Source organism: Dinoponera quadriceps, unplaced genomic scaffold (genome assembly GCF_001313825.1).
Source record: "Dinoponera quadriceps isolate SergipeBrazil2010 unplaced genomic scaffold, ASM131382v1 scaffold1069, whole genome shotgun sequence".
In the NCBI taxonomy this organism is placed as follows: domain Eukaryota; kingdom Metazoa; phylum Arthropoda; class Insecta; order Hymenoptera; family Formicidae; genus Dinoponera; species Dinoponera quadriceps.
Genome location: NW_014555200.1, coordinates 517114 through 540135, shown reverse-complemented (window position 1 = coordinate 540135; position 23022 = coordinate 517114). Strand labels below are relative to the sequence as shown.

The window sequence follows — 23022 nt, the reverse complement described above, 5'->3', positions numbered from 1 at the left end:
CTCTCTCTTTCTATTATATAAACTTATATTTTTATACTTTTTGTTATATAATAATGTTATAATGTCATGTAAATGTACGTATCATATATAACATCATATTAGTTTTATCCTACTATTTACGCCTTTGGACGACCTACAGGCCTACATGCTTCTTTGACATTCTGAAAAAAAAGAAACAATAGAGTATAACATGCAATACTTATAAAAAAGGGGCGTATAATACAGACTAATCTGTAATACTCGGCATCGTTATTTTTTCTCTTTTTTATCGTACATAATATAGATGTACACTATACGACACTTGTAAAATAAACTAGAAATCATGGTGTTCCATATTACCCGACTATTTCATTATTACTCGCACTTCCTCTATATGTGTTGGATAACGGCAACAAATGTAACCGTTACTTTGCACATTGTAAAATACGTTTGTATTAAATGGACGACAAGCGTATAAAAGGTCTTCAGAACTTGATGAAAAAAATAATGGAAGTCGTAACGACTCGTTATTTCTTGAATAGCGATAACAGTCGGGGGTTTCAAGATGAGTAACGGGTATAACGAGTATAAAGAGTCACTCTTAAAAAGTCCCTTAGTCCTGCAAAATACGGCATGTCAAGCTGACAAAAATGACAGGTCAGCTGAATAATCAACTATCACAACGCATATTTAGACATGATGCAAAAGACTGGAAATTACTAGTGAATTTGAATGCAGTAAATGTTAAAACTTTATTGATGTTCGATGTGTACTCATGAGAACCGCTGTTTTCCCTTTACCCAAAAGCGCGATACTGGCGAAATCAATTATTCGCGCGTAATTCGGGTCCAGAAAAAGAGTCCGACTCTATTTCGAAATATGCCACCGTTGTGCTGCGCGATATTTCAATACTCGTTACGCACACGAAGCAATCAACTTTATGTTTTCGCTCAGTCGCACTGTTTAACGAAGCGACCTATGTATATCTCGCTTATCATGCTCGTAATGAGCTCTTTCGAATTAATTTGCCCGAGTCGCTCGCCCGTGCGAGTCTCTCGCAAAATAATTTCTGCCTTTGATTTAATAACGAGTCAATTACTCTGCGGCAAAAGGTCGTCTAATTATCGCGAATTTCCACGGCAACTTTCGGCGAATCTTAATCAAAAGCGCGGTCGAAAAATGAAGCGTCACAGGCGCGTGATAAATCGAGGACAATAAGGGGCTAGTCTTATCGAACGGTCGCGGCCGAGTTCGGAACTCTCGGAACGCGAGATGCGATTATTCGCGGCCCGAGGAGAGAAGCTCGGAGTCGTCCCAGGCCGCTCCGGTGCGAAAACGACAAAATTATCCGACTCGTTCACAGCCGCGATACGTTCGTTACTTTGAGCTACGGGCTCGCCAAGTTTTACCTCCGCCGGTCGAAATGGCCGGATTTGTCGGCCGGACCGACAAGCCGCAACTCCGCGCCGGTCATCCGTTTTTCCTCAGGCCGTATTTCCCCGTGTAAATACCGAGCGGCCGGCGCGAGCGATTTTTCCGGCACGACCCGATCGCCTACGCATTACGCAAAACCGATTATTGTTTCTCGGGTAAATCGCGAACAAGCGAATTGCGCGCGGGATTACTCGTCGGCGCGCACGGCCCGCCAGGGCTTTAATCAAACTTGGCGCGGATTTACGACGCGCGGAGTCCGGCGTAAAATGGAAAATACGCGCACCCCCTGCAGGTACTTTCGGCGATTCGATGGTGTTGCAATATTGATACTCCGGTGATATTTGGAACATTTTCGACATCGATATTCAGCCGTCGTGAACGCGTCTGTCGTACGCCCGTGGATGTTGATTCCGGCTCGCTCTTTTTCTCTTTGACCGTATGCGGGTATGTATGTATGAGAATGTGTGCTTTTTGTAGCGCGCATCAGTTGTCGGCCGTTAATTCTTATTAATTTATCGCCCCGGAAATCCTCTTACTCATCGAACATCCTCCCAACGTCCTTCGGGGGATCGCAGTCTTCCACTGCGTCCGACAAACGAAAAGCTCGCGTGAACGCTTACTGTCACTGAAATAATCTTCGAAATATATTTATGGATCTGAAAGTATAGACATTTCAATCAATGGCAATAATCTCTGATCGATTACCAAGCGCCCGGTTCCGCGGAACGAAGTCTTTTTCGCGCTTCAACGTGACTGGAATATGAAATTGCAAGTGGGAGCGGCACGAAAAGTCGCTCCGGAGAATCGTTAATTCGTTATTTCAAAGTGGCTGCAAGAAGCGCGATCGACTTTCGATCAGTTTGCAATACAGCCATCGCGCATTTCAGCTATCACGTTATACTAGACTTTGCTTTTCACTCTTCCCCTATTCGCTCGCACCGTTGTCTCATAAATACTTGAGTTTGCGATGCGAACGAAAGAGAGAAAGAGAGAGAAAAATTCGCTGACAACTTTCCGCGCGACTCTCAAAACATCGGCCGACGACGCAAAGATGCGTAAAGGAGGAGCTCGCGCGACAGAAAAGCGCGACTTGGTTGTGAGAAAGCTGTGCGATTACAAAGACGACGCAACGCCGGTAATTTAGTTTTGCGTGTACGCTAACGACGCTATTTGACGTTTCACAAGCGCGAATTCGAGACGGCGAGCGAATGAGGTATCGTTTCGACAGTGCGCGTGGGCTTTCAGCACGCCAGAGAGAAATCGAAACGTACGTATATACGCGAGCGCGCGTTACATTCGACGCTTTGGCGCGTGTAAACTTTGTCAATTGGGAAATATTCCGCTACCACGGCGCGCGAATCGCTACAACTTGGCGGCTAAGCCATTTGATTCTCTCCGGGGGAGTCACTTTACAACCGTGGGGAATTACGGGAACTATAGCTGGCGCCGCCGAAAGCAAAGAGAAAGAGAGGGAGATAGAGCGACGTATGAAACTTAAAACGAATAAGTAGAATGATATTTGTAAAACTCGTAACGAGGTCGAATCGCACGCGGAAAATACGAGCGACGGATCAAATCCATTAGAGAGCGCGCGCTAATCGCGCTGTAAAGAAGAAAGAGGGGAAAAACAGGAACATAGTGTTTCAAATGAGCAACGTAGGGGGAGGTTTTGTCCGCTCGCGCGTGATTAATCGTTACTTTTATCGTATTCTTCTCAGGCTGGTGCGGTGACTTTAACGCGGCGTTTCTTAAAGTGTCGTGTCCGGTCGGTTCATATTTTTTTCATTTTGGCAATGCATTAATAAATCTCTGTCGCAGAGCGAGAGGGGAGATTAAAAAGAGAGGGAGGGAGGAGAGTCCGTGAACGAGACCTCAATGCGACAAACAAAAGCTCCGGATGTCATGCGGAAATAGCGTGAAAAGAGCGACGTTGTTTTTTAACGGGAGAAAAAAGGAGAAAGAGAGAGAAGGATTTCCCACGATTTAGCTTTTGCGAAAACAATATCGAGTGCTAAACCCTATGGAGCGTGTCGGTGTGTTTTCACGTGCGGGAGCGTTGTTCGATTACTCTTACGGTATTTACCGACGTTCCAGGCGAGCGGGCAAGCTACGCCGACGGTAAGATACTACACGTGGAGGAAGCACTCTCGGTGGATGGGCAAGTCGCAACGTCGGATGCGTGCTGACAAATGTCTAGCCGGAGGTGGAGATGAAATTACATGCTCGTTGCTCAAAGCGTCGACGTGACTCCCAACGGGAGTGGCAAGTTAGGGATATCGCGTACACCTCGGCCCCGCTTCGCATAATAATTCGCGAATCGCACATACCGCCGTCACTCATTCGCCCACTCGCCCATACATACATAGAGACGCCGCACTTCGTCCTTCCCCACGTCGTTGTTGCGCTACCATATATTAATGTGATAAGAACGCCGGCTTGACGCGCGGTATTCGAGAGGTTTCAACTTCTGCCGACTGTGTCCCGCAAACTGGTCGGCCGCAGCGATTAATTTCGCGGATTCCGCGAGCGCCTGCATGAGTTCGCGGCCGACAGCCGCGGAAGTTCCGAGAAACCCGTCCTGCTCCGATCGCGGAATATATATTTTTCGCGAGACTCGCGATTTACGACGACGAGGAGGAGGAGGAGTCCGCAGTGGACTTCTGGGGGAGGGAAAATTCTGCTCCCTTCTGGCTCACCTGAAGAGTTGGTGCATTCTGATTCTAAATTCTCTACGGATGCTTCGAATTTCCACGCGAGAGTATCGCGTATCGCGTGTGATTATTTCTCGAAATTAAATCAGAAACGCAGATATTACCCGGTAAATACTTTTTATTATGTTTTTTTCCCGTAATATCAGATTTACTTGCGGCGATTTAGGGCGAAAAGGATTGGAGTTTGGTTGAAAATCAACGGGAAAAAGGTGGAATCGGAGATGAAACTGGACCGATAAAATTTCGATGAAAAAAAATCGTCGGTTTTATCCCTTCGGAGAGGAAATACGATAAAAAATAAATAAAATTTGCGCACTAATATTTGCAGCTCGGCTTCGATCGGCCCACTTGTGATGATCGAATATCTGACAAACGGTGATAAGAAAATACCCAATATTTTTGAAAATTCTTCATACGAAAAATATATCGCTAAAAATCTGAATAGTCCCGGAGGGCTCTTTTCTTCCACGTTTTCATTCATCGCGTCACAAAGCTTTCTCGGAGCTGCTCGGTGGAACTGCGAAAACCGTAAATCTGTTTTCTGATACAGCACGAATTTCCCCGGGACGTGCGTAAACGGAATCTCAAAATTTCGATATCAGAGAGAGCAATGGCTTGAGCTTTGGCTTGAGCGCGCTCCGCGGCAATCCTCGAGGTTCATTCAATTTAAATCGGGCAAGAGATATTGAATCGCGCTTTCGAATTTCGCTCACGTAAATTCTGAGCCGCCGCGTCTCTTCACGGCCGCCAGTCACGTTGCAACGGCGCGCTTTAAGCGACGAGCACCGAATTTCGTCAGCACGCTTGACCTACCCCGTGACATCTGTTGACAGGATACCGGACAGTTGACCACAAGAGAGAGCACGATGTCGGCTCAGCCAACGTCGATATCCCGAACGTGACGCTCGAAAGATAGCTCTCTTTTTATTTCACGATTAAATTAGATAAGTCGGCAGCCGCAGCGCCGTGAGCGCGCATTTTTCGAGTTACGCGAAACTTACTCGCCAGAGAACTTCGTTGAGAGAATTTTTGTTGAACGAGGTATGTTCGTATATTGAAACTAAATAAATTTATATGCTGTAAAACTTCAATTTGTAGTTTACTCTCGCAGATATCTTTTAACTTAGACGAGATGTAAAATTTTATCACACGTACACAAATAGTTTCCAAGTCTTGTTTCCGAACGTTTCGAACGATACTATAATATATTTTAGATATAAATTGTAGTAATATCTAAAAAAAAAAATATCTAAAACAATTTCCCTTATGGACCATACATTTAGTAGTAATTATTAAATATCACCAAAATTTGTTATTAATTTCCGAAGTTCAGTTTAATCACATAATGGAAAATTGAGAAATTGGAATTACGAAGCGTTCTCTAATCCCTTCGTTCGCAACGTCGAATATTATCTAATATGGGAAACAGGACCGAGAGAGAGCACTTTCGATCTAACTCTATTTCGTGCGTCAGACCGACTACCGTCCTCGATTTTCAGCCGGTTAATTTTTTTACTCTCCATCGCCCCCTCGATTTCACACGGTGCGAAAAGTCGTGGAACGGTCCTCTCGTCCAGTTACGTGAAAACCAATTTGCGAACACGTTGACGGGCGAGCCATTTTCGCGGGCAGCGCGGTCGAGCTCGTCGGAATATCTTTGCGACTTAAGTGCACCGCAGTTAAATCCGGAGCAAATTAGTAGAGTGGAAAGGTCATGTCTCTCTCGGCCGTTCGCTCGTTCTCACTCGGCACTTACCATTGTTAATTGGCAGAGAGCGGGCAGGGGATGCGTGGAGAGCAACTTACCCTCTCCCCTCGCGAATCTTTCCTCTAGGATACGGCTTCTGCACAGATCCTCCGCACATTCACGTAGGACTCGACTCCTCCGTTGTTTCCCAGCCTTCACTTCTGCGCCCTCCAAAGAACGCGACCTCGTCGACCGACGCCGGGGCGAGGGGGCGAGCTAAGGGGAGAGGCGATTCCGCCATCATCAATCTCAATAGCGATCCCGTTTGAATTGAGTGTATTTACGGATCCCTGAATTATCGAATAATTTCGCACCCCCGGACACTGCGGCGGGATCTCTCGGTGCATCTCCTTCTCCCGGGACCTCGCGACGATAGTCCCGCAGCTCTGGGGAGTCCCAGATTCGACTTTCAACGCCGTTCCGCGGAGATCGGATTTCACACGGACGTGGGCTCGCGCATTTATTACCGGGAGATAATATCACCGTAACTCCTGCGGCTTCTTCGTGCGACATTCGCGGGATGATAATTATGCGCGACCGTCCGGAGAGAGAGAGAAAGGTAGTTGCTGGATCGTGGACGCAGGGCGAAATAAAGCGGATGCCGCCTTTAGAAATTTTCGCCGGTATCGAGGAGGAGCGGCCTTTGTTTTCCACCGTCTATTGTCACGGCGCGGCGCTCGGTTTTTGTACTTCTGTTACTACCAATTAAAGAAAACGACGTGACGGAAAAAGGACGAACGGCTCTTCCTCCATTGCGTCCTCACCCCTTGTTTGTTCTTCGAACCGATTCTGTCAACTGTATAGTGGACCGAAGATACCAGAGATAAAAAGCCGCACGGCACTTTCCGCGAAATTGCTCATAAAGAGCCATCGGACTCTGCGCGCCGCATTCTGGTAGCGATCCGTTGTTGTCCGCGGGACATGCACGATGTTCCGTGAAATTGCTCGCGCGAGATGACAGCGCCTTCGCCAGTGGCGGTGATGCTGATGCTGGTGGACCATCAGAGAGAGCTGTTCGTTATTTATCGCATGAGGTATGGAATATTACTTCGACGCGGTATTCGCAACGCGACGAAAGTACGGGATAGCGAAACGCGCCGATATACAGTTTGTATCCACCTTCTGACAAATGAGTTAGCACTTATTATATCAATATATTAAAGATTCGCTGTTATATTTACTGTTCTTTCACAAAGTTTTCTTATTTTGAATAAATATATAAATTTATAACAAAACACCGGGATTTTTAAACAAAATCAATTTCTTAGATCTATCTTAGCGGGGGGTCACATTATCACACTTGTTTCTTTTCGACCGATTACGCAACGAATGCAATGGATGCAATGAAATCGTTAAGTTTTCAATTTTAAATGTTAATTAATAAGAAACTTATTGTACACAATATAAAAGGGGGCCATAATATCACCTTCTCCTCCATTATTTACCACAGCATCTTCTATAAGAATCCAACTATAATGATTTCACTATGCAATTATAATCGCAAATATCAAACGTGTTTTTTCAATGTAGGCAGGTAGCAGATAGTAAAATCTCTCTTGCAGTCTCTCGGAGTTCTTCCCGGCGATCGCGAGCACGTGCTCAGACAAGCGTGCGATTAAAAGGACAACGACGTAGCGAGAGCGCGCCTGATGCGTATGAAATTCCCCCGAGGGAGGAAGTGAATTTCGCCCCGAGTTCGATTAATGTCGATTTATGAAACTGCAAAAATTTCGCATTAACGTTAACTCGACTCCGTCCGCGATCCAATAACGCCGCATTGAACGTATCGCGGATCGAAACTCGATATATTGATACACTCGATTTTTCAGCAGGATGAGAGGGGGAGGGAAACGTATACGATAAAAATCCCGCTTCCATTTCTATTATTTCCGCTCTGTGACACATCGCTTTATGAAGCACGATTGCCGGATATTTGTGCCTCGCTCTCTCCTCATTTTTATGCGATTCCTATTACGAAATAAGCGGAGCAAGGGAACATTAAGCTGGCGAGCTGGCGGCGCATCCACTTTTATTTTACGATTGTAATCTCTTGACTGGAAAACGAGCTGCTTCAACGGACAACGGCGATCTGCGAGTAATACGCTCCGAGTAATGGAAAGTTATTGCCGCACTTTTCTCGAATTGTAATTTATACGGACAATTTGGCGATTAAGCGGACCCGACGGTTCGCCCTCGGAGCGCGTAAGACGTGAATTAATGGGATACGACGGCTCCCTATTATTCACCGATATGGTCGCGCATTAACCCGCTTTAACCCCATACTGCATTTCGGACGCACGGTCTCTCTCCTTCCCCGTCGCGCTTGACGACGGAACGAGAAGAAAAGATTTATCGCGGGAATCGAAGAAAGGAGAGCTCACGATCCGTCCGCGGGGGGAGTCGCGATTAATTCTCACGTTGATCTTCCCCCGAGCGTAATACGCGAACCGTAAGTCCGATGAAAAGGGAAAATTCACACGTAACACAAACGCGCTGATGTTTGGGCGCCATTTCGAAAAGACGAAAGATAAATATACGCATTTTGCGCGAGTTATCGGATTAAATGCGTCCGCGGGATCGCATTCCGCGGGCGCGTAATTAAAGTGCATTCGAAATGAAAAACGCTCGAACGGGTAACGGCGGGACTTCGTTGCGGTTACCAAGTGATTAAACGAGATCCATAAGTGCGCAGGCGGCTATTGGCTACATTCGACTACAACAAGCCGCAAGTGAAGCGAGCAGCTGTATGCGCGAGCATTACTATTATATGAGACACGGCGCGGTAACGAGAAGACCCGGCTACAACGCGATGGAGTGGGCATGTCTGATGAACATTATTACGGCCCACGAGGCCGAGCTCGTGATTATTGATGGTCCCGGGTATCAACACGTGTTTGATCGCCGGCTTCATCCACCAAATACGGCCTAGTGATTTATTCGCCGTATCCCCGAGGGATTTTCATTCTGTTATCGTAGGAACCGCGTGAGCGAGCCCTTACGATTTTAGAGTGGAGAACTACTATGATAATAAAGTCTGTTATACGGCTATTGCACGAAAAAAAGTCGAGATTCTTGATCATTCAATTTTTGAAGTGCAGCCGTAAAGTTGCGTAATTTATAGTAAAGCTCCGAGAATGAAAACTTAAAAAAGATAACGGTCTAACGTTAAAACTGAGTTGGCAGAAGTAGTGAACTTTAACAGACGCGCATCAGAATAACATAGTAACTCTTGCATATGCAAGTACATAATCAAGATAATCCCAACCGAAGTTAACAAACGAGAGAAAATTAATTTATGACAGCCTTTATTCATCGTTTATTATTCGACTCTTCCTTTTCATCGCGTATCTAAACTTCTCGATAATAATATTGTCGCGAGGTAATTATTTAAGAATAAATCTGTAATCTCGCTCTCAACACGATAATACGAGGAGTTTGTAGTTCAAATATATAATTTGAACGATATCTCGGCATCTCTACTAGCTATTCCATCCACGATGCTGAATTCGAAACGCGACGCGACGCGGACACGACGAACACGTGTTTCGTTCGTTCGCATGTCAAAATGATTTTCAATTTAATAGGGGGAACCGTTCAAAGGCGATAATGTGCCGCTATTTTACCGTCTGCAGACGACACAAATGGACGCGGCGCACACAGCCGAGTGGCGTCGCGTGAAAACACACAATGGAGTCCTCGATGCTCTGCACAATTGAGAACGATTCGCAAACACAGGTATACTGGACCGCGTACAATGGTGAACTTCAACAGTCCCGAGTTACGTGGCTGGGGATACGCGTGTGTGCGTGCGAGTTACAGGCATAATCGAATCTCTATATGTTGCAGAGAAGACGGCTAAATCCTGAGCAACTCCTTCCGGTCAAAATTCATTGGCGTTCGTTCTCACGATTCGACGCACAAATGCAGACGCGGGCTTCCTTTCGTTCGCGAAATAGAGGGAATAATACTTTATTGCGATGAGATAAACGTCTCGGGAATTTTCTTACTTAACTATCGCTCTTTCTGGAAGATCTTAAGAGAAGTAAACTATTATTCTTCTTTATACAGAGTCCGACCTGCCGCTTCCCGTGCGTTCATTAGCTCATATAGAATAATTAATTCCTCATCAACTATGGCGAATTTTGCAAAACGGTACACGACTTTCCTGTTTAGTCTCATCCGTCCTACCTGCACGCCACGGACCACGAGAAAATTATCGGACATCCTGTGTAAGCACGGAAGTGTCGAGTTAATAAACGCGCTTTAATCTCGACCGGCTCACCGCGGCTCGTTGTCAAGAGTGCAAAAGACTGATGCAAACACCTCGTCTCGATGATCCCGCGACTTCCGCCGCGCTATAATCTCTATCACGGAAAATGTATCCGACGTTATGCTGGAATATTTACGCCGTGCCCTATGCTATCTGCGAATTAGACAATATATAATGTATAATGCAGCTTGCAACGCCCGCGGGTAGCCGAGCGACGAGCGTTGTAAAAGCGCGAATTTCGCGAACTCTGACCTTATCCGGCGTTTTGCTGCAATATTAATATCGAAATCAAGAGTACGGTGTGTGTATGTGTGCGCGCGCGGAATACGATCGTTTCGCCGAGCTCGCGCGCGATCGGGGCGGGATTCATAACCACCGTGGGGCGCGCGAGCGGATAAGAAAGAGAGGGAGAGAGAGCGAGAAAGGGACTCGGCTACAGGTGGTCCCGGGCAAATCAATATGGTACGTGTGTTTGGGTGAATATACGGGTGAAAACGTCGACGTATCTCACGGACAAACGAGCGTTACGATCTCGGCGATGGCGACGTCCTCAAGGATGACGACATCGCGCGGCGAAAATAGCCCCGGCCTGGCGTGATCGAGCCGAATGGATTTCGTGTGTACCTCGCGCGGCGGAACGCGAAACATCTCGAGACGCGTCTCACGACGGCGTTAACCGCAGTCTCGGAGATCTCTCGAGGCTAAATTGGAAAGCTATGTAAGACGGGGCGGCGACCGCTCGCGCGAAACGGACGGTAAACTCGCAACGATGACGCCGGGCGAGACGAAGGTCGTTGAAAGTGCGGAAAAGAGATTTGCGGCGGAGGGCAGAGAGGGAGGCGAAGGTTCCAGCGAAGGGAGAAACGAGAACTCTTGATTAGGCGGCCGTCGTTAGTACATGATTAGGCAACTGTTTATTAGAAAAGTATAAATCATAAATTATGATATCGTGTATCCGCGTGTGATGTAAACAGTAAGTAACGATAACCCGCGTGCGTAACGGGATATCTATCGACGGGATGACGATGATAATACAGATAATAAAGTGAAAAATGGAAAATGAAATGCGCGATTCAGCAGCCAATATACGGAAAATTAAAGAAATTATTGCGATCACTTCGTTGACGTCAACTTGTCGAGGTAATGAGTGAATTGCCGGCGACTGGGAGCGATCCGGCGACCGTCTCGTGTTACTCGGACATGTCGCTGTACTCCTCGTCCCCGATGATTTCCCGTGGATAGCCGATCGCATAGTAGTCCTGTGGCGATAGCGTCTGAATGTAGGAAATGAGCGGGAATAGTTTGTAGTGGCCGATACTCTCCACGATCCAGTCGATGAGAATCGGCGCCGCCCGGGCGTCTCGGTACCAGCGTCCTGTGAGAAAAAGTTGAAAACGCCTCTGGATAATTCGTCTCTGAATTTCCCACGTGCCTCGCGTGTCTCTCGAATCCGGTTGTGTTAGATTAATAAATATCGAATATCCACGATTTTGCGGGCGTATCTCCGAAGACACGGTTACGTTACGTCACGTTTACGACAATCGCTCACCGATCGTGCTGTTGTCGTGAGTGTCGCCCTGGATCACGACGCCTTTCAAGCCCTTCTTCTCGGCGGCGAGAGCCTCCAAAGAGTCGACCACCGTGGCTCCGGCGGCGCGTAACAAGTCCTAAAACCGAAGATATTCTTCAGATGGCTTTGGCCGAGCTCCAGCTTGAGATGGTTGACGACGGTTGCGCGAACGAGAGCGTAAATAAAAATTCTCCGTCGTTGGCGCCGAGCGTACAGCGAAGCGAACACTAATACACGAATTGTTGAGACAATGTACGATGTATTAGTTTCAATAATATCGCTATCGAATCAAAGAAAATTTACTCCCATTACGCGCGTTGCTGAAAATTCTATCGATTTTTTCTGTGTATAATCGATGTGTTGAATGATGTATGAAGAATAATTATTCGCATTCAAAAATTGCTTATTGCGACCAATGCAGAGCCTAAGACATGAGATAAAGGAACATGCATCTCAAAATTCTATATTTTTTTTACCGTATAATTACTTAGAGCGAAATAAATATAGGAACATAATTCTGCTTGATAAGTACCAAATTTATAAGTAGCTCCTACTTGATGCGCACCGAAGACACGACAGTGAAGCTTACAATCTCCTAAAGCTTTTGGATTGGCGATTAGAAAAACCGCCGAAAAGAATCACACGCCTAGCTAATTAGAACAACCCCCGGCGCGTCTCTTTCATCTCGGAGAGCCTAAAAGGACTGACCTGATATTGACTCAACGAGACGTTATCGTACGGGCCGACGCACGAGAACGTGAAGCCCTCGAAGAGATCCCTGTCGCTGAGCCGTGAGTTCCGTGGCCCGGGTGCGTTGACGTCGGCGTTCTGCGTGGTCGCCTCGTAGGGGTCCTCGGCCAGCAGCCTGCGCTGGTCGGTGCAATCCTCGATCCACTTGTAGCTAACTACCCACTTGCGATGCGCGATGCCTTGTAGATACTTGAGCGTGCTCTTCGCCGCGTTCTCCGCGCCGCTGGTGTTGACGATCACGTGCGTCACCACCGAGTCGAACTGCCTCGCGTAATCGGCGTTGTGCAACCGCGCGAACTTCTGCACGTTCGCGATCTGAGCAGCCGCCAGGCCGCTGCACACGAAGCGCAGACTCGATGTGTCGCCGTTCGTCGGCCGCTTCGTCGACGATGAAACGGCACCGCTCGTGGTGGTGCGTTGCAGCTTGTCGAGCTGCGCTTTGTCGCCGGTCGTGGACATCGCGGAGCTCGACGTCACCTTCGGTGTGCTTTGATAGAGCGGATACATCAGCCCGGGCCGGCAAAGGGGAGTACTCGCGCGCTCGCTCTTCGACGTTACCCTTTTGCGCGGGGACGTGGTCGAGCTTGGGAGTTCGGGAATCGGCGACAGATACAATGCCGCTATATTTCGTCGCGTGCTCGAGCCGACCGTCTTGCCGCTATTCCCACTGCTGCAAAAGTCCCAGCCCAGGATTACGACGCCCCGCGTTTCACCGATCAGTTGACACGCGAGAACACGCGGAGCTGCTCTCCGCGCGATTCCGATCGATCGCGTGTTTTTACATCATTCACTCGTAATGGATGTCGAAGGACCTTCCGCGCGACGGTTTATATAAGGCGCGGGGAGAGAATAACGGAAGCAAGATTAATCCCGACGAGGAATTAAAAGATTGAATGTATCATGCGTGAGCCAGCGTCAGCATTGATGTAAAATGATCGGAGAAAAATCTTCAGAATGAAATTGATTTATTGAAAGAGCTTAAACAAAGTTTGTCATTTTATACACTTGTGCACTTCGATAGTGTAAACGATGTATCTTTTCATAAGAAATCATATGTATACAGACCGACCGGTATAAGAAACAAACCGGTTTCCCTCATACTTATTGTACGGAATGCATTTACGTTACTTTTAATCTTTTTATTTCTTGCCGGGATCTATCAATCTTATTACCACTTTTTCACCGAAGATGCCTTCTAACTACTTCGCGATTAATCGTTTAGTCTTCGCGTTCAATTCTTCAATCCTATTTCCATACCTTTCTCGACAGATGCGCCTGCCAATTGCTTCGCGATACGCCACGTAATACACCCGAAACTAAGTAGAAAAAGATGACAGACAGTTTCATCGCGCAGCTTCGATCGCATGCGATGGTATTTACTGCACGACCAGCGCGTTATCCGAGCGGCAAAAGCGCGTAAGCACATGCATGAAGGATGCGCTATAAAGAGAGTAAAGAGCTTAAAATATAAGTACTTACTTCCTCATCTTCGTCTCAGGAGTGTTCTCCACGATGTCGTCTTCATCGGCGGAGTGTTCCTGCGTTTAAAAGTACTACGTGATCCTCGTGCTGAGATTATTTTTTTTCCTCTCTAAGAGTCTCTTTTTATCTCTCTCTTTGTTTTTTCGTTTCTAAGAGTCTGTTTCTTTTCTTCTCTCGCGTCATAAGACCGAGGTCGTAGTTGCGAATAACGAGGAGTAACATTTACGGGTGGTTGTGACGTGCAGTTTGCAAGTTTGTGAAGGGCGAGGCGATGCGTATGAAACAAGCTACTCCATAATCCATTCTCAGCTATTCCTATGCGAAACGTTCCTATCGTTGCACAGAAAAACCGTCGAACACGCATACTCGCTCTGGTTATGTGCGAAAAGGATCGTAAAAAAGTGAGGCTCGTAAAACGCCGCGATGGAAATTTAATAGAATATAAAACGCCGCGCGTCGCCTTTAATTTCGGCGACGGATTAAACTTGGGGCGAACGTCCGAGAAGATTAATTACGCGAGTTGTAATTATTTCGATGAGAAAGGGAGAGACGGAGTTCCCCTTCGAAGGGAATCCGCACGCGATGCGGTTTACGCCGTGGCATTCGCGACGAACGTGGAAGGAAAGGAACGCCCGTACGCCGGCGCATGTAAATTCAATTCACTGTGTCTGATGTGTGTGTGTGTGTGTGTTTCGCTGTTATATTTTTTTCCTTCTTCTCGATCTCGAAGAAGGTATCCTGTCTCGCGCGATTTTCCGATAAGAATTTTCAATAAGACGATCGAGAAAATAATTCGCAGCCGATAAAAAAAATATCTCTGGTACCAGAAGCGTACATAAATAATAAATTTCAATTGATTTTACATGGCTGCAATTGACCACATCTTTAACGTTGTCCGATTTAATCGCACTCGAACAGTTCATAATTAATCTCGTATCTCAGACTCTCCGAAGAAGAATTTCGCGAATGAATTCGAATTGCAATTGTACCTGCTTTGTTCATAGATGAAAAAAAAAATTATCATAACAAAGGAAACATGCAGCTGCTAAAGAAAGAATCGCACGAACGCTCACCTGTGACCCCGCGTTGCTTCTCTCATGGGCGCCTTTTTTCCTCTTCTTCGGTGTGCGTTGCTCTTCTCGAAACGAATCGTCCGGCAAATTCCTCTTTTCCGGCTTCGCGGCGGGCCGGGTGAGCGCGACACCAAACAGATCTTCCTCGATTATCCTCAGCCGATACTGCTGCATCGTGATGTCCATAAGAGAGGCGGAGGAAAAATCCTTTGCGTTCGACTCATGGTCGTCGCTCGTGCTTCTCCCTTGTGCTTTGCCGTCGTCGTCGTCGTCCACTCGGAGTTGACTCGCCGAGCTGGCTGGAACATTAATTTCCTTCTCCATCCGTGACGACATTCTCCCCGTCGCCTCGGCGACGCGGTCAAAGGAAACCCGTTTCTCCTGCGATACATTATTCTTCGACATGACCTTCTCACGGCCTTTGTCATCCGGTCTCCTCGCGGTAATATTTTTCTTATCCCTCCGGTCCTCCTCCGCGTGATCGTGTTTCCTTTGGCCGTGGGTGTTCTCCTTGTCGGAATTTTCCGAGGTGTTGTTCAGCTGTGTCTTCTTGGCACTTTTGCCGCAATACCCGGAGATGTCGGCAGTGGACGAGGCGGCCGTCATCTGACGCGCTGGCTCATTCGTCATCGCGGGACAGCTCGACGTGTTCTGTTCCGTCAGCGTGCGATTGAGATTGCGATGAGGATTGCGGCGAGCCGCCGGCAGCTCGCTACAGGGTATCACGTCCTCGCTCTGCGGCAGCTCGACGTTCGCGAACGCCTCGTCGAAATTGTCCTGAAGCGAATTACGCTCGTCTCTTTGACTCGTCTCGTCGCCGTCCACCCGCGAGGCGACGCCTGTCGACCGGTCGATCTGCAGCACCTTGCTGATGATGTCATCGTTGAAGGGGTCCATGGAACTCTGCGACTTCCGGCTGTGGCTCGACCTGCCGATCGATGGCCGCGCACTGAGCTGCTCCAGGACCTCCGAATTGAATATACTATTGCTCTCGAAGAACAGATCCGAGTCGATCGTCGTGGTGTTCTCGTTCAACTTCACACTCCCGCGTTTGTCGCTCTCGCGGGATGTGCTGGTCAAAGTAGAAGGGAAGCGACGAAAGCTCGTCTTCTTCTCGGACGCGAGTCTCATCGGCCTGACGGTATCCTGCGCGTTTCTCAGTTCCTCGATCGACCTCTTTTGCGCCGCACCGTACTCGTTGTTCCATTTGTCGGCTATACTGCGAATACGGAGATCCTCGTCCAAGGCTTCCCTCGTCGGTTCACTTTTGGTAGACGTGTTCCTGATCGACGCGTTCCCCCGGTCGCATCGATCGCCGCTCTTGTTTCTTCGGGGAGAACACGGAGGACGATGTAAGTGAAAAATAAAACATTAAAGAGGAGAAAAGGAGAAAAACGCATTTGTGTCCGAAACGAGGGAGGGGGAGAGAATGTCTCTCGGCGATTAAACGCGCGCGTGTCCTATCTTTCGCGTCGTTTGCGCAAACTTTTTTTCCACAAAGAATAACAGGGAGGGAATCGATAGAGCAGAGTGTATGCAGCGGTAATCGGTCAGAATAGAGTTTAACGTGCAAGGAGAGTTAAATGTGCAAGATTCTCGGAGAGAAGCGGTCTTTCGTCGCGAATTAGAAAGCAACAAGTGAAAAATCCACAATGACGGACACGTTCACACACGTACCTGTTCCTCGCGCCGCGCGCCGACGAATCCGATTCCGTGTCCGAGTCGGAGATCGAGAATATCCTCTTGAATTTCCTCTCTTGCGCTTCCGCGCGGTCGTCGGGATCTACGCAGAGCACCTGGTCGCGCGACGGCCATTTCCCGCCGACGTTTGAACGCGTCTTGTCTCGGCTCTTGTGCGCTTTCCTCTTGCTCTTGTCGAACTTAACCGTGCGTTGACTACTCACGCTGACCGCCGAGTCGCTGGAGTCATCGTCGTCGTCGCTCTTCGTTCTCTTCCTTTTCATAACCGGCTGGAATCTAGAATTCTCCGAGTAAGGCACGTTGACGGCCCCCTGCGACTTTCTCACCTCACCCGCGAGGTCGTTGTCTTTGGTGAAATCCGAGCTGCCTCCTCTCCGGAGCTCGGACTGTACCGGTCGCGTGGAACTAGCGAGCCTGGACCGGCCGTGTTCACTCATCGGCGAGTCTATCGAGAGAAACTGGAGCTGCGAGTCCTTGTCCGGCGACAACAGCTTGATGGAGTTCACCGCGTGCGCCCTGTTCTGCTTGGTGCTCTGGTCCACGCGAGATGCGGGAGTCTGCTGCACGACCGACGGTCTGTTCGCGCTCGTCGAGGAGCTTCCTCGCGCCGTGGTCCCCGCACGATTAAGACGACGCCCACGATCCGCACCTCCCTTCGGCGTTGAGCTCGCCGGGATGTCGAGTTTCATAGCATCTAAGACGGTGTCGTTTGGACTCGCGATTGACTTGTCCGCGTAGTGGACGTTCTCCAGCACGGTGACGCCCGTCGAGTCCTGCAAGGTGCTCACGGACGACTCGAGTCGGGAACTCTGCAACTTGTTGGGATACTTTATCTCGTTCATGCTGACCAACAGTTGCATGTTGCACACCAAGTTCGCTTCCGCAATCCGCGCCGGCAAACGTTGTTCGCGTTTAATCGCACCCAGGTAAATATACCTCACATTTCGCCGTCTGATCAGCGTGCCCAGCTGCGTGAACTTCACGGGAAAGCCGCGGTCTAGGTCTTTCTGCGGCCGATTATCGGGTACATCAGCGGCTGTCGGGTCTGCCTGCAAACACTCCTTGCTGATGATCTGCGAGCTCAAGTCGCGCCTAACACTCGCCAATCGCTCAACGGACGGGCCGTCCTTTGACACTGACGAATCGATACTCTTACGGCCGCTCGAACTCCTCGCGTAAAAGTCGTCGGTCGACATTCGTTCCATCAGGGAAACCTGACTCAGTAACGGCGATTCCGAACTTTTCGGGTGCCTTTTCAAGGATAACCTGGGCTTTTCCGGCATCCGTGATCGAGACTCGGACGCGGCTGCTTCTCTTCTTGAAATCGTCGACGTTGTCCTTTCAACGTCATTATCCACCGGAGGCGTCCGGTTCGGCAAACACGACATCGGATCCGCTAACCTGCTGCTGACGGGAGATCGCGAGCCGTCGTCGCGGGTCGTCCTGCATTTCAGCACGGACTCGTTGAGTTTTTCCGGCGTCAATACGATCAATCTTTGCTGACGCGACGATGACGAGTTGAACGATTCCGTCATGATTCTCTGGTTTTCCTCTCGTTCTTTGTCCTCCTTCTCTTCCTCCTCCTTGAAGTGTCGATTTCGGTCAAGGACGTTCCCGTCGTTGGTCGATTCCTGAAAGTCTCCCTTGAAGCCGATAATCTCATTCATCTGACGACTATTGAGGTTCTTTATGCGCAGTTTCTGATCGCCGTCCGCTAGCGTGATGAACGATGTCTCCTCCGTGTAGTAATTAACTTCCGACATCGAGGAATCGGCTTTGTCACTGGCGAACGATCTTTCCCGATCCTTCGCTTCATTCGCCGATGTTTTCCGGGTTATTTTTTTGCCCGATAAGACCGACTTCTTATCAATCGCGTCCTGTTTCCGACTACTCGATTTCTGCGGCAGATTAGATATCTTCGCCTCTTTGTTGATCATGTTGTCACTCGTTGCGCTCTTATTAAATGACTCGAATTTCGACCCCGGTGTCAATATAACGTCTTCTATTATGCGAGGAATGTTCCAACTCTTCCCGGGATTCTTTTCGGTCTCCTTTTCGGTCTTTTCCTCGACCTTTTTCTCAGTACTCCTATCGGTACTTTTCTCGGTACTCACTTCCAATTTCTTCTTCTTCTTCCCACGCATCTCCTTGCCGATCTCCTTCACGCGGGTCCAAGTGGTATCCGCGAAAAACGACTTATCGGCGCTGGTCTGACGCGTCTGATCGTTCGACGTCGCCGAGACATCCCGATGATCGCCGATGTGCTCTTCGACCTTCGATTTTCTAGAATCCGCGGACCTGCATTCCTTCGCACGTATCTTGGCGTGAGTCGCATTGTATTTCAATTTATCGGCGTCAAAATCGGTCTTCTTCGTGTCATTGGATCCCCTCTTCTTCGTGTCCTTATTCACCCGGGACGTATTCTTCTCGCTTGAACGCGTTTCATCTTCTACGTTCTCGCCGATGGTATCGAGCTGGTCGATGTACGAGTGTATCCACGTGCGAACTTTGACGTCCGACGTATCGTCAAACGTGTTATTATTTTCGTTAGCGAAACGAGGATGAAGACCGGCCAAAGACGATGAGGTTGGATCGGACTGTTGAATCAATGAATTCGTGTCGTATCGTGGATTATCACAGTCAATTACCGTTCTCCAGCTTGTCGACGGTCTATCCGTCTTAAAGGTACTACTCTGGTTGCTGCGAATCGATTGCCTCCTCGTCGGTTTTCTCTTGTGAGAAAAGCTAGACTGACTACTATCCGAATTCGAGCAGCTCTCCCTCGTGTCGCGCGGCAGCTTCAAGTGCGACAGTACTGTAACACGAGTACCGCTTTATCGTTCAACGGTTAGTATTTTTTTCTTTGTTGACGCCGATAAAAGGGGCATTTTTTACGATAATTAAGGTATCTCAGCATTATTTAAAGTACGAAATCATTTTTATAAGAATGAGAGAGAGAGAGAGAGAGAGAAAAAGGGAGAGAAAAACAGTTTTACCTCCAAATCATTGTGAGGGAAGATAAATCAAAACGACTCCAATTACATATTTTTATTAGTAGCTTGGTAATATTATAATTTATATATTATTTATTAGCTTGGTATAATTGAAGCTATATAAAATATCAGGAATCTTGGTAATCATCAATCTCATTTTTTTTCTCTAATAATACAGAGGTGCACTTATATACGCGATTATAAGATTTGTAGAAAACCTCACGAATAATCTCAATGTTGGGACGTGATTATCTCCCACAGCAACAAAAATATCCTAGGGAACTATAATAAAGATAAAGTAATCTTGCGATAGCACTTGCATGACGGATCGTGACGTTAATGTTGCGCACATCGACCCACCGGTACGGTCAAGTATAAATAATCATCTGGAGTTGCGCGCTTTCTCAAGGAACAATACATTTGTCTGTCTGGCGTACACTTAGACCGTGAATTCGCGCACGAACGAACGTATTCCGATTTACATACAAATCTTTTGGTCTTTGTCGACGAGATTATAAATACAGCAGCGCTGCCAGCCAGTCACCGAAACAAAAAAATGAAATAGTGGCTGCTTCTTGGCAGAAAAGATGTCAAAAATTGACCTCTCAGTCATCAAAATAATGACCAAAAGTGACTTTTTTTTATCAAATTCTGAGAATAACTAAAAGGTCGTTTAGGCGAAAAAGTAACACTCTTACTTTCCCAAAATCTTATCTTTGGATAAATTATACACACACACACACACACACATATATATATAGATGAATAAAGTTATCTATATGGGGAAAAACTCAGCTTACAAAGGATTTTCTGTTGTCTGAGGATCAGACGAAAGAACATGGTTTTAGGAACAGAAACATTTCTGTAGAAGGCTTTTATTCAGTCAATGGTTCCCAGTTATCTCAACCGAGTTATAAAGCGGCTGAACATTTAGATAAATGGTCGAGGTAACAGAGAGATATTATTTCTCGTCACCGAGTTGTCATCCGGTCCCTATTTAGTTACGCGAATAGAGATTTCTTTTCCGTGTAGAATATAGAGAATAAGTGTGTATATGTGTGTGTGTGTGTGTGTGTGTGTGTGTGTGTGTGTGTGTGTTCTCGATTTTCATGAGAAATAAAAAATTTGTTATCATTTCTTTTTCCCTTATTTTCATATTCATCCGCGACAAAGTGTGCTCGATATATCGCGCATATGTATATCAAAACTACGACGGGAAAAAATTCTACGGTAAACACGCGCTGAAATATTCAACGCGAGATACTGCACGGCGTCCGAAAGATACGTGATACCCAAACTCCCGAGGTCTCGTAAAACATTGAGCTTTCTCTAAAACGTATAGCGCGAATCGAGGCACCTCCAGTGTATCGAGAATTAAATTTTTCAGGCCTCCCAGCATGAGGGCCCGCAGCGAAGGACGTAATGCTGACCTCACTTAATGTACTTTTACGGCGCAGAGCGTCTACCGCCCTGTGCTCTTAACTTCCACTCACAGCTGAATAAGACAATAGCGGATCGCGATCGATAGTCCGGGGGATATTATGACCATTATCGGGAGCTCCAAGCAATGATTCTCAATATCATGGCATCCAGCTGGCGCAACAGTCGCTTCCCAGGAGAATCCAGGAAGCTATAGCTCCTTATATCTAGCATTGCTTTGCCATTAAGCTTTTATCTCTCTAGTGCAATTAGCTAATGATACTTTAAATGAGGATACTAACTCATATTGTACAGATTCAGATGTCGTTGGGAAGCAATGAATCCAAGCGACCAATTGATTGGGGGACTTTTCATTACAATATACTTACCATCAATGTGACTGTCAGTCTGAATGACGATAACAAGTCTCTTGAACTTCTCAATACATGATTCCAGATGATCATCTTTGGATACACTGCGTTTATTAAGGACTTCCTTGCACAGTGGACAAGGAGCATTCTGTTGTAAGACCCTCCCTATGCATTGCTGACAGAACGAGTGGCCACATCGTGTCTTCACAGGTGCTGTCATAAGCTCCAAACTGAAACAATACAAAACGATGGTCATTCATAGGCTCAAGATGTAAAGCTTAGGACACTGAACAATGCTAAAAAGTCACATATAGTTAGTATCGCAAAGTTACGTCCCAAAACATAACTTCAGTCTTGCACACGCTCACTGTCACAAGCAAGATAACCTAGAAATGAGCTCAGTGTGCCTTAAATCAATATTTGGCGCTCGGGATTAACTCGATATAATATTCCCTGCGCGAATTGACGACTATTTCGATAGATTTGATTGATAGTTGCTGTAACAAACACAGAGAACACCTGCTGCATCGCTGAAATCCTAACCTATAAGCTGCGCCAATCATCGCGCCCGAGAGCTGGTTAATCACGTCTGTAAATCACACGTGCGGACTCGATGGGGCTCTGACGGCGCTCTAATTACGGGCGTACACGCATTTACAGACTACGAGCTCACCATATCGTGCACTCCAGGCATTTCTGCAGGCCGTTTACCGCCTCGGAGAGCCGATCGATGTCGAACGCCGGGCTTTGTTTTAGCATCGTCGTTTCGTCGACACGCAGCTCGTCGTCGCGCAGAACTCGCGTACAATGTCTGGCGCAACGGCACGATAATCCCGGCTGAATTTCACCAACGTATACCGGCCGCGCGAACTCCCTCGGCGCCGGACACGCCCGACCGCGTTAACCCTTTCAAATTGACGAAGAAACTACAATCGGAGCGCGGGATCGCGAAGCGCCATCGCGGATGTGTCGATTGTCGTGCGCGCTTCACGAATGGCGATACTCGCCGAGTTCATTTGAATGCGCGCGACTCATGCTCGGAATAGATAATGGCGCCTATATGTATAATATCTATATAATTATGAATACTCGGGAGCAGAGAGAGAGAGAGAGCCGGATGATCGAGCATTCAGCGATGCTATTGCCGAAACGCCGTCATTTAGATCGCATCTGCAAAGCTATTTGCCGTAAATTCGCCGGGTCTCGTTATTAAGCGAGAAGCGAACGAAAAGCTGATTTCGCACGATAAAGCTCCGGCGAGCAGTTGCGAAACGTGAATCATTCGTTTCCTCTTCCGAATCGCAATTCCGTGCTCGATTGTACTTCGCGCTTTGTTACCTTGTTTCGAGATTCCGGTCGCATAGTGAGTTGCGAGAAAAAGCGAGAAAATAACCCACGCGCTCACACACACCAGACACGCGTGTAAAAGTACTACCACGAACTGTGCTAGACTGCACTTAGAGTGCGCTAGTGTGCTGCTTCTTTGTGCGCGCCTCTGCCATGTCTTCCGTCGCTTGAAGTG

At 47.6% G+C, this 23022-nt stretch overlaps 2 protein-coding genes across 6 annotated transcripts in view; one reads left to right on the top strand and one right to left on the bottom strand.

The window, feature by feature from the left end:
- Nucleotides 1–23022, top strand: part of LOC106743444 (keratin, type I cytoskeletal 10-like) — a 95879-nt gene that overhangs the window by 61361 nt on the left and 11496 nt on the right. The window lies entirely within an intron of this gene.
- LOC106743441 lies at nucleotides 11015–22917 on the bottom strand. Of its 2 annotated transcripts, XM_014617284.1 has the most exons (9): nucleotides 22839–22917; nucleotides 22174–22406; nucleotides 21519–21730; nucleotides 16694–19532; nucleotides 15017–16343; nucleotides 13941–13999; nucleotides 12420–13131; nucleotides 11691–11808; nucleotides 11015–11516 (listed from the first exon to the last, which is right to left on the bottom strand). In XM_014617284.1, the coding sequence occupies exons 2-9, from the start codon at nucleotides 22257–22259 to the stop codon at nucleotides 11332–11334; spliced, it is 5538 nt and encodes a 1845-aa protein (XP_014472770.1). In that variant the 5' UTR covers nucleotides 22260–22406; nucleotides 22839–22917; the 3' UTR covers nucleotides 11015–11331. The 2 variants fall into 2 exon arrangements, with proteins under 2 accessions (XP_014472770.1, XP_014472771.1); XM_014617285.1 differs by lacking the exons at nucleotides 11015–11516; nucleotides 11691–11808; nucleotides 13941–13999; nucleotides 22839–22917 and having other exon boundaries at nucleotides 13028–13131; nucleotides 22174–22511.

Bases quoted from the DNA above. Each gene is read 5' to 3' on its own strand.
- LOC106743441 (XM_014617284.1), bottom strand. From the start codon at position 22,259: ATGCTAAAACAAAGCCCGGCGTTCGACATCGATCGGCTCTCCGAGGCG. The intron at 19,533-21,518 runs GTAAGTATATTG...CTCGTGTTACAG, and splicing joins GACTGACAGTCACATTGATG to TACTGTCGCACTTGAAGCTG. The intron at 13,132-13,940 runs GTAAGTACTTAT...GGACTTTTGCAG, and splicing joins CCTGAGACGAAGATGAGGAA to CAGTGGGAATAGCGGCAAGA.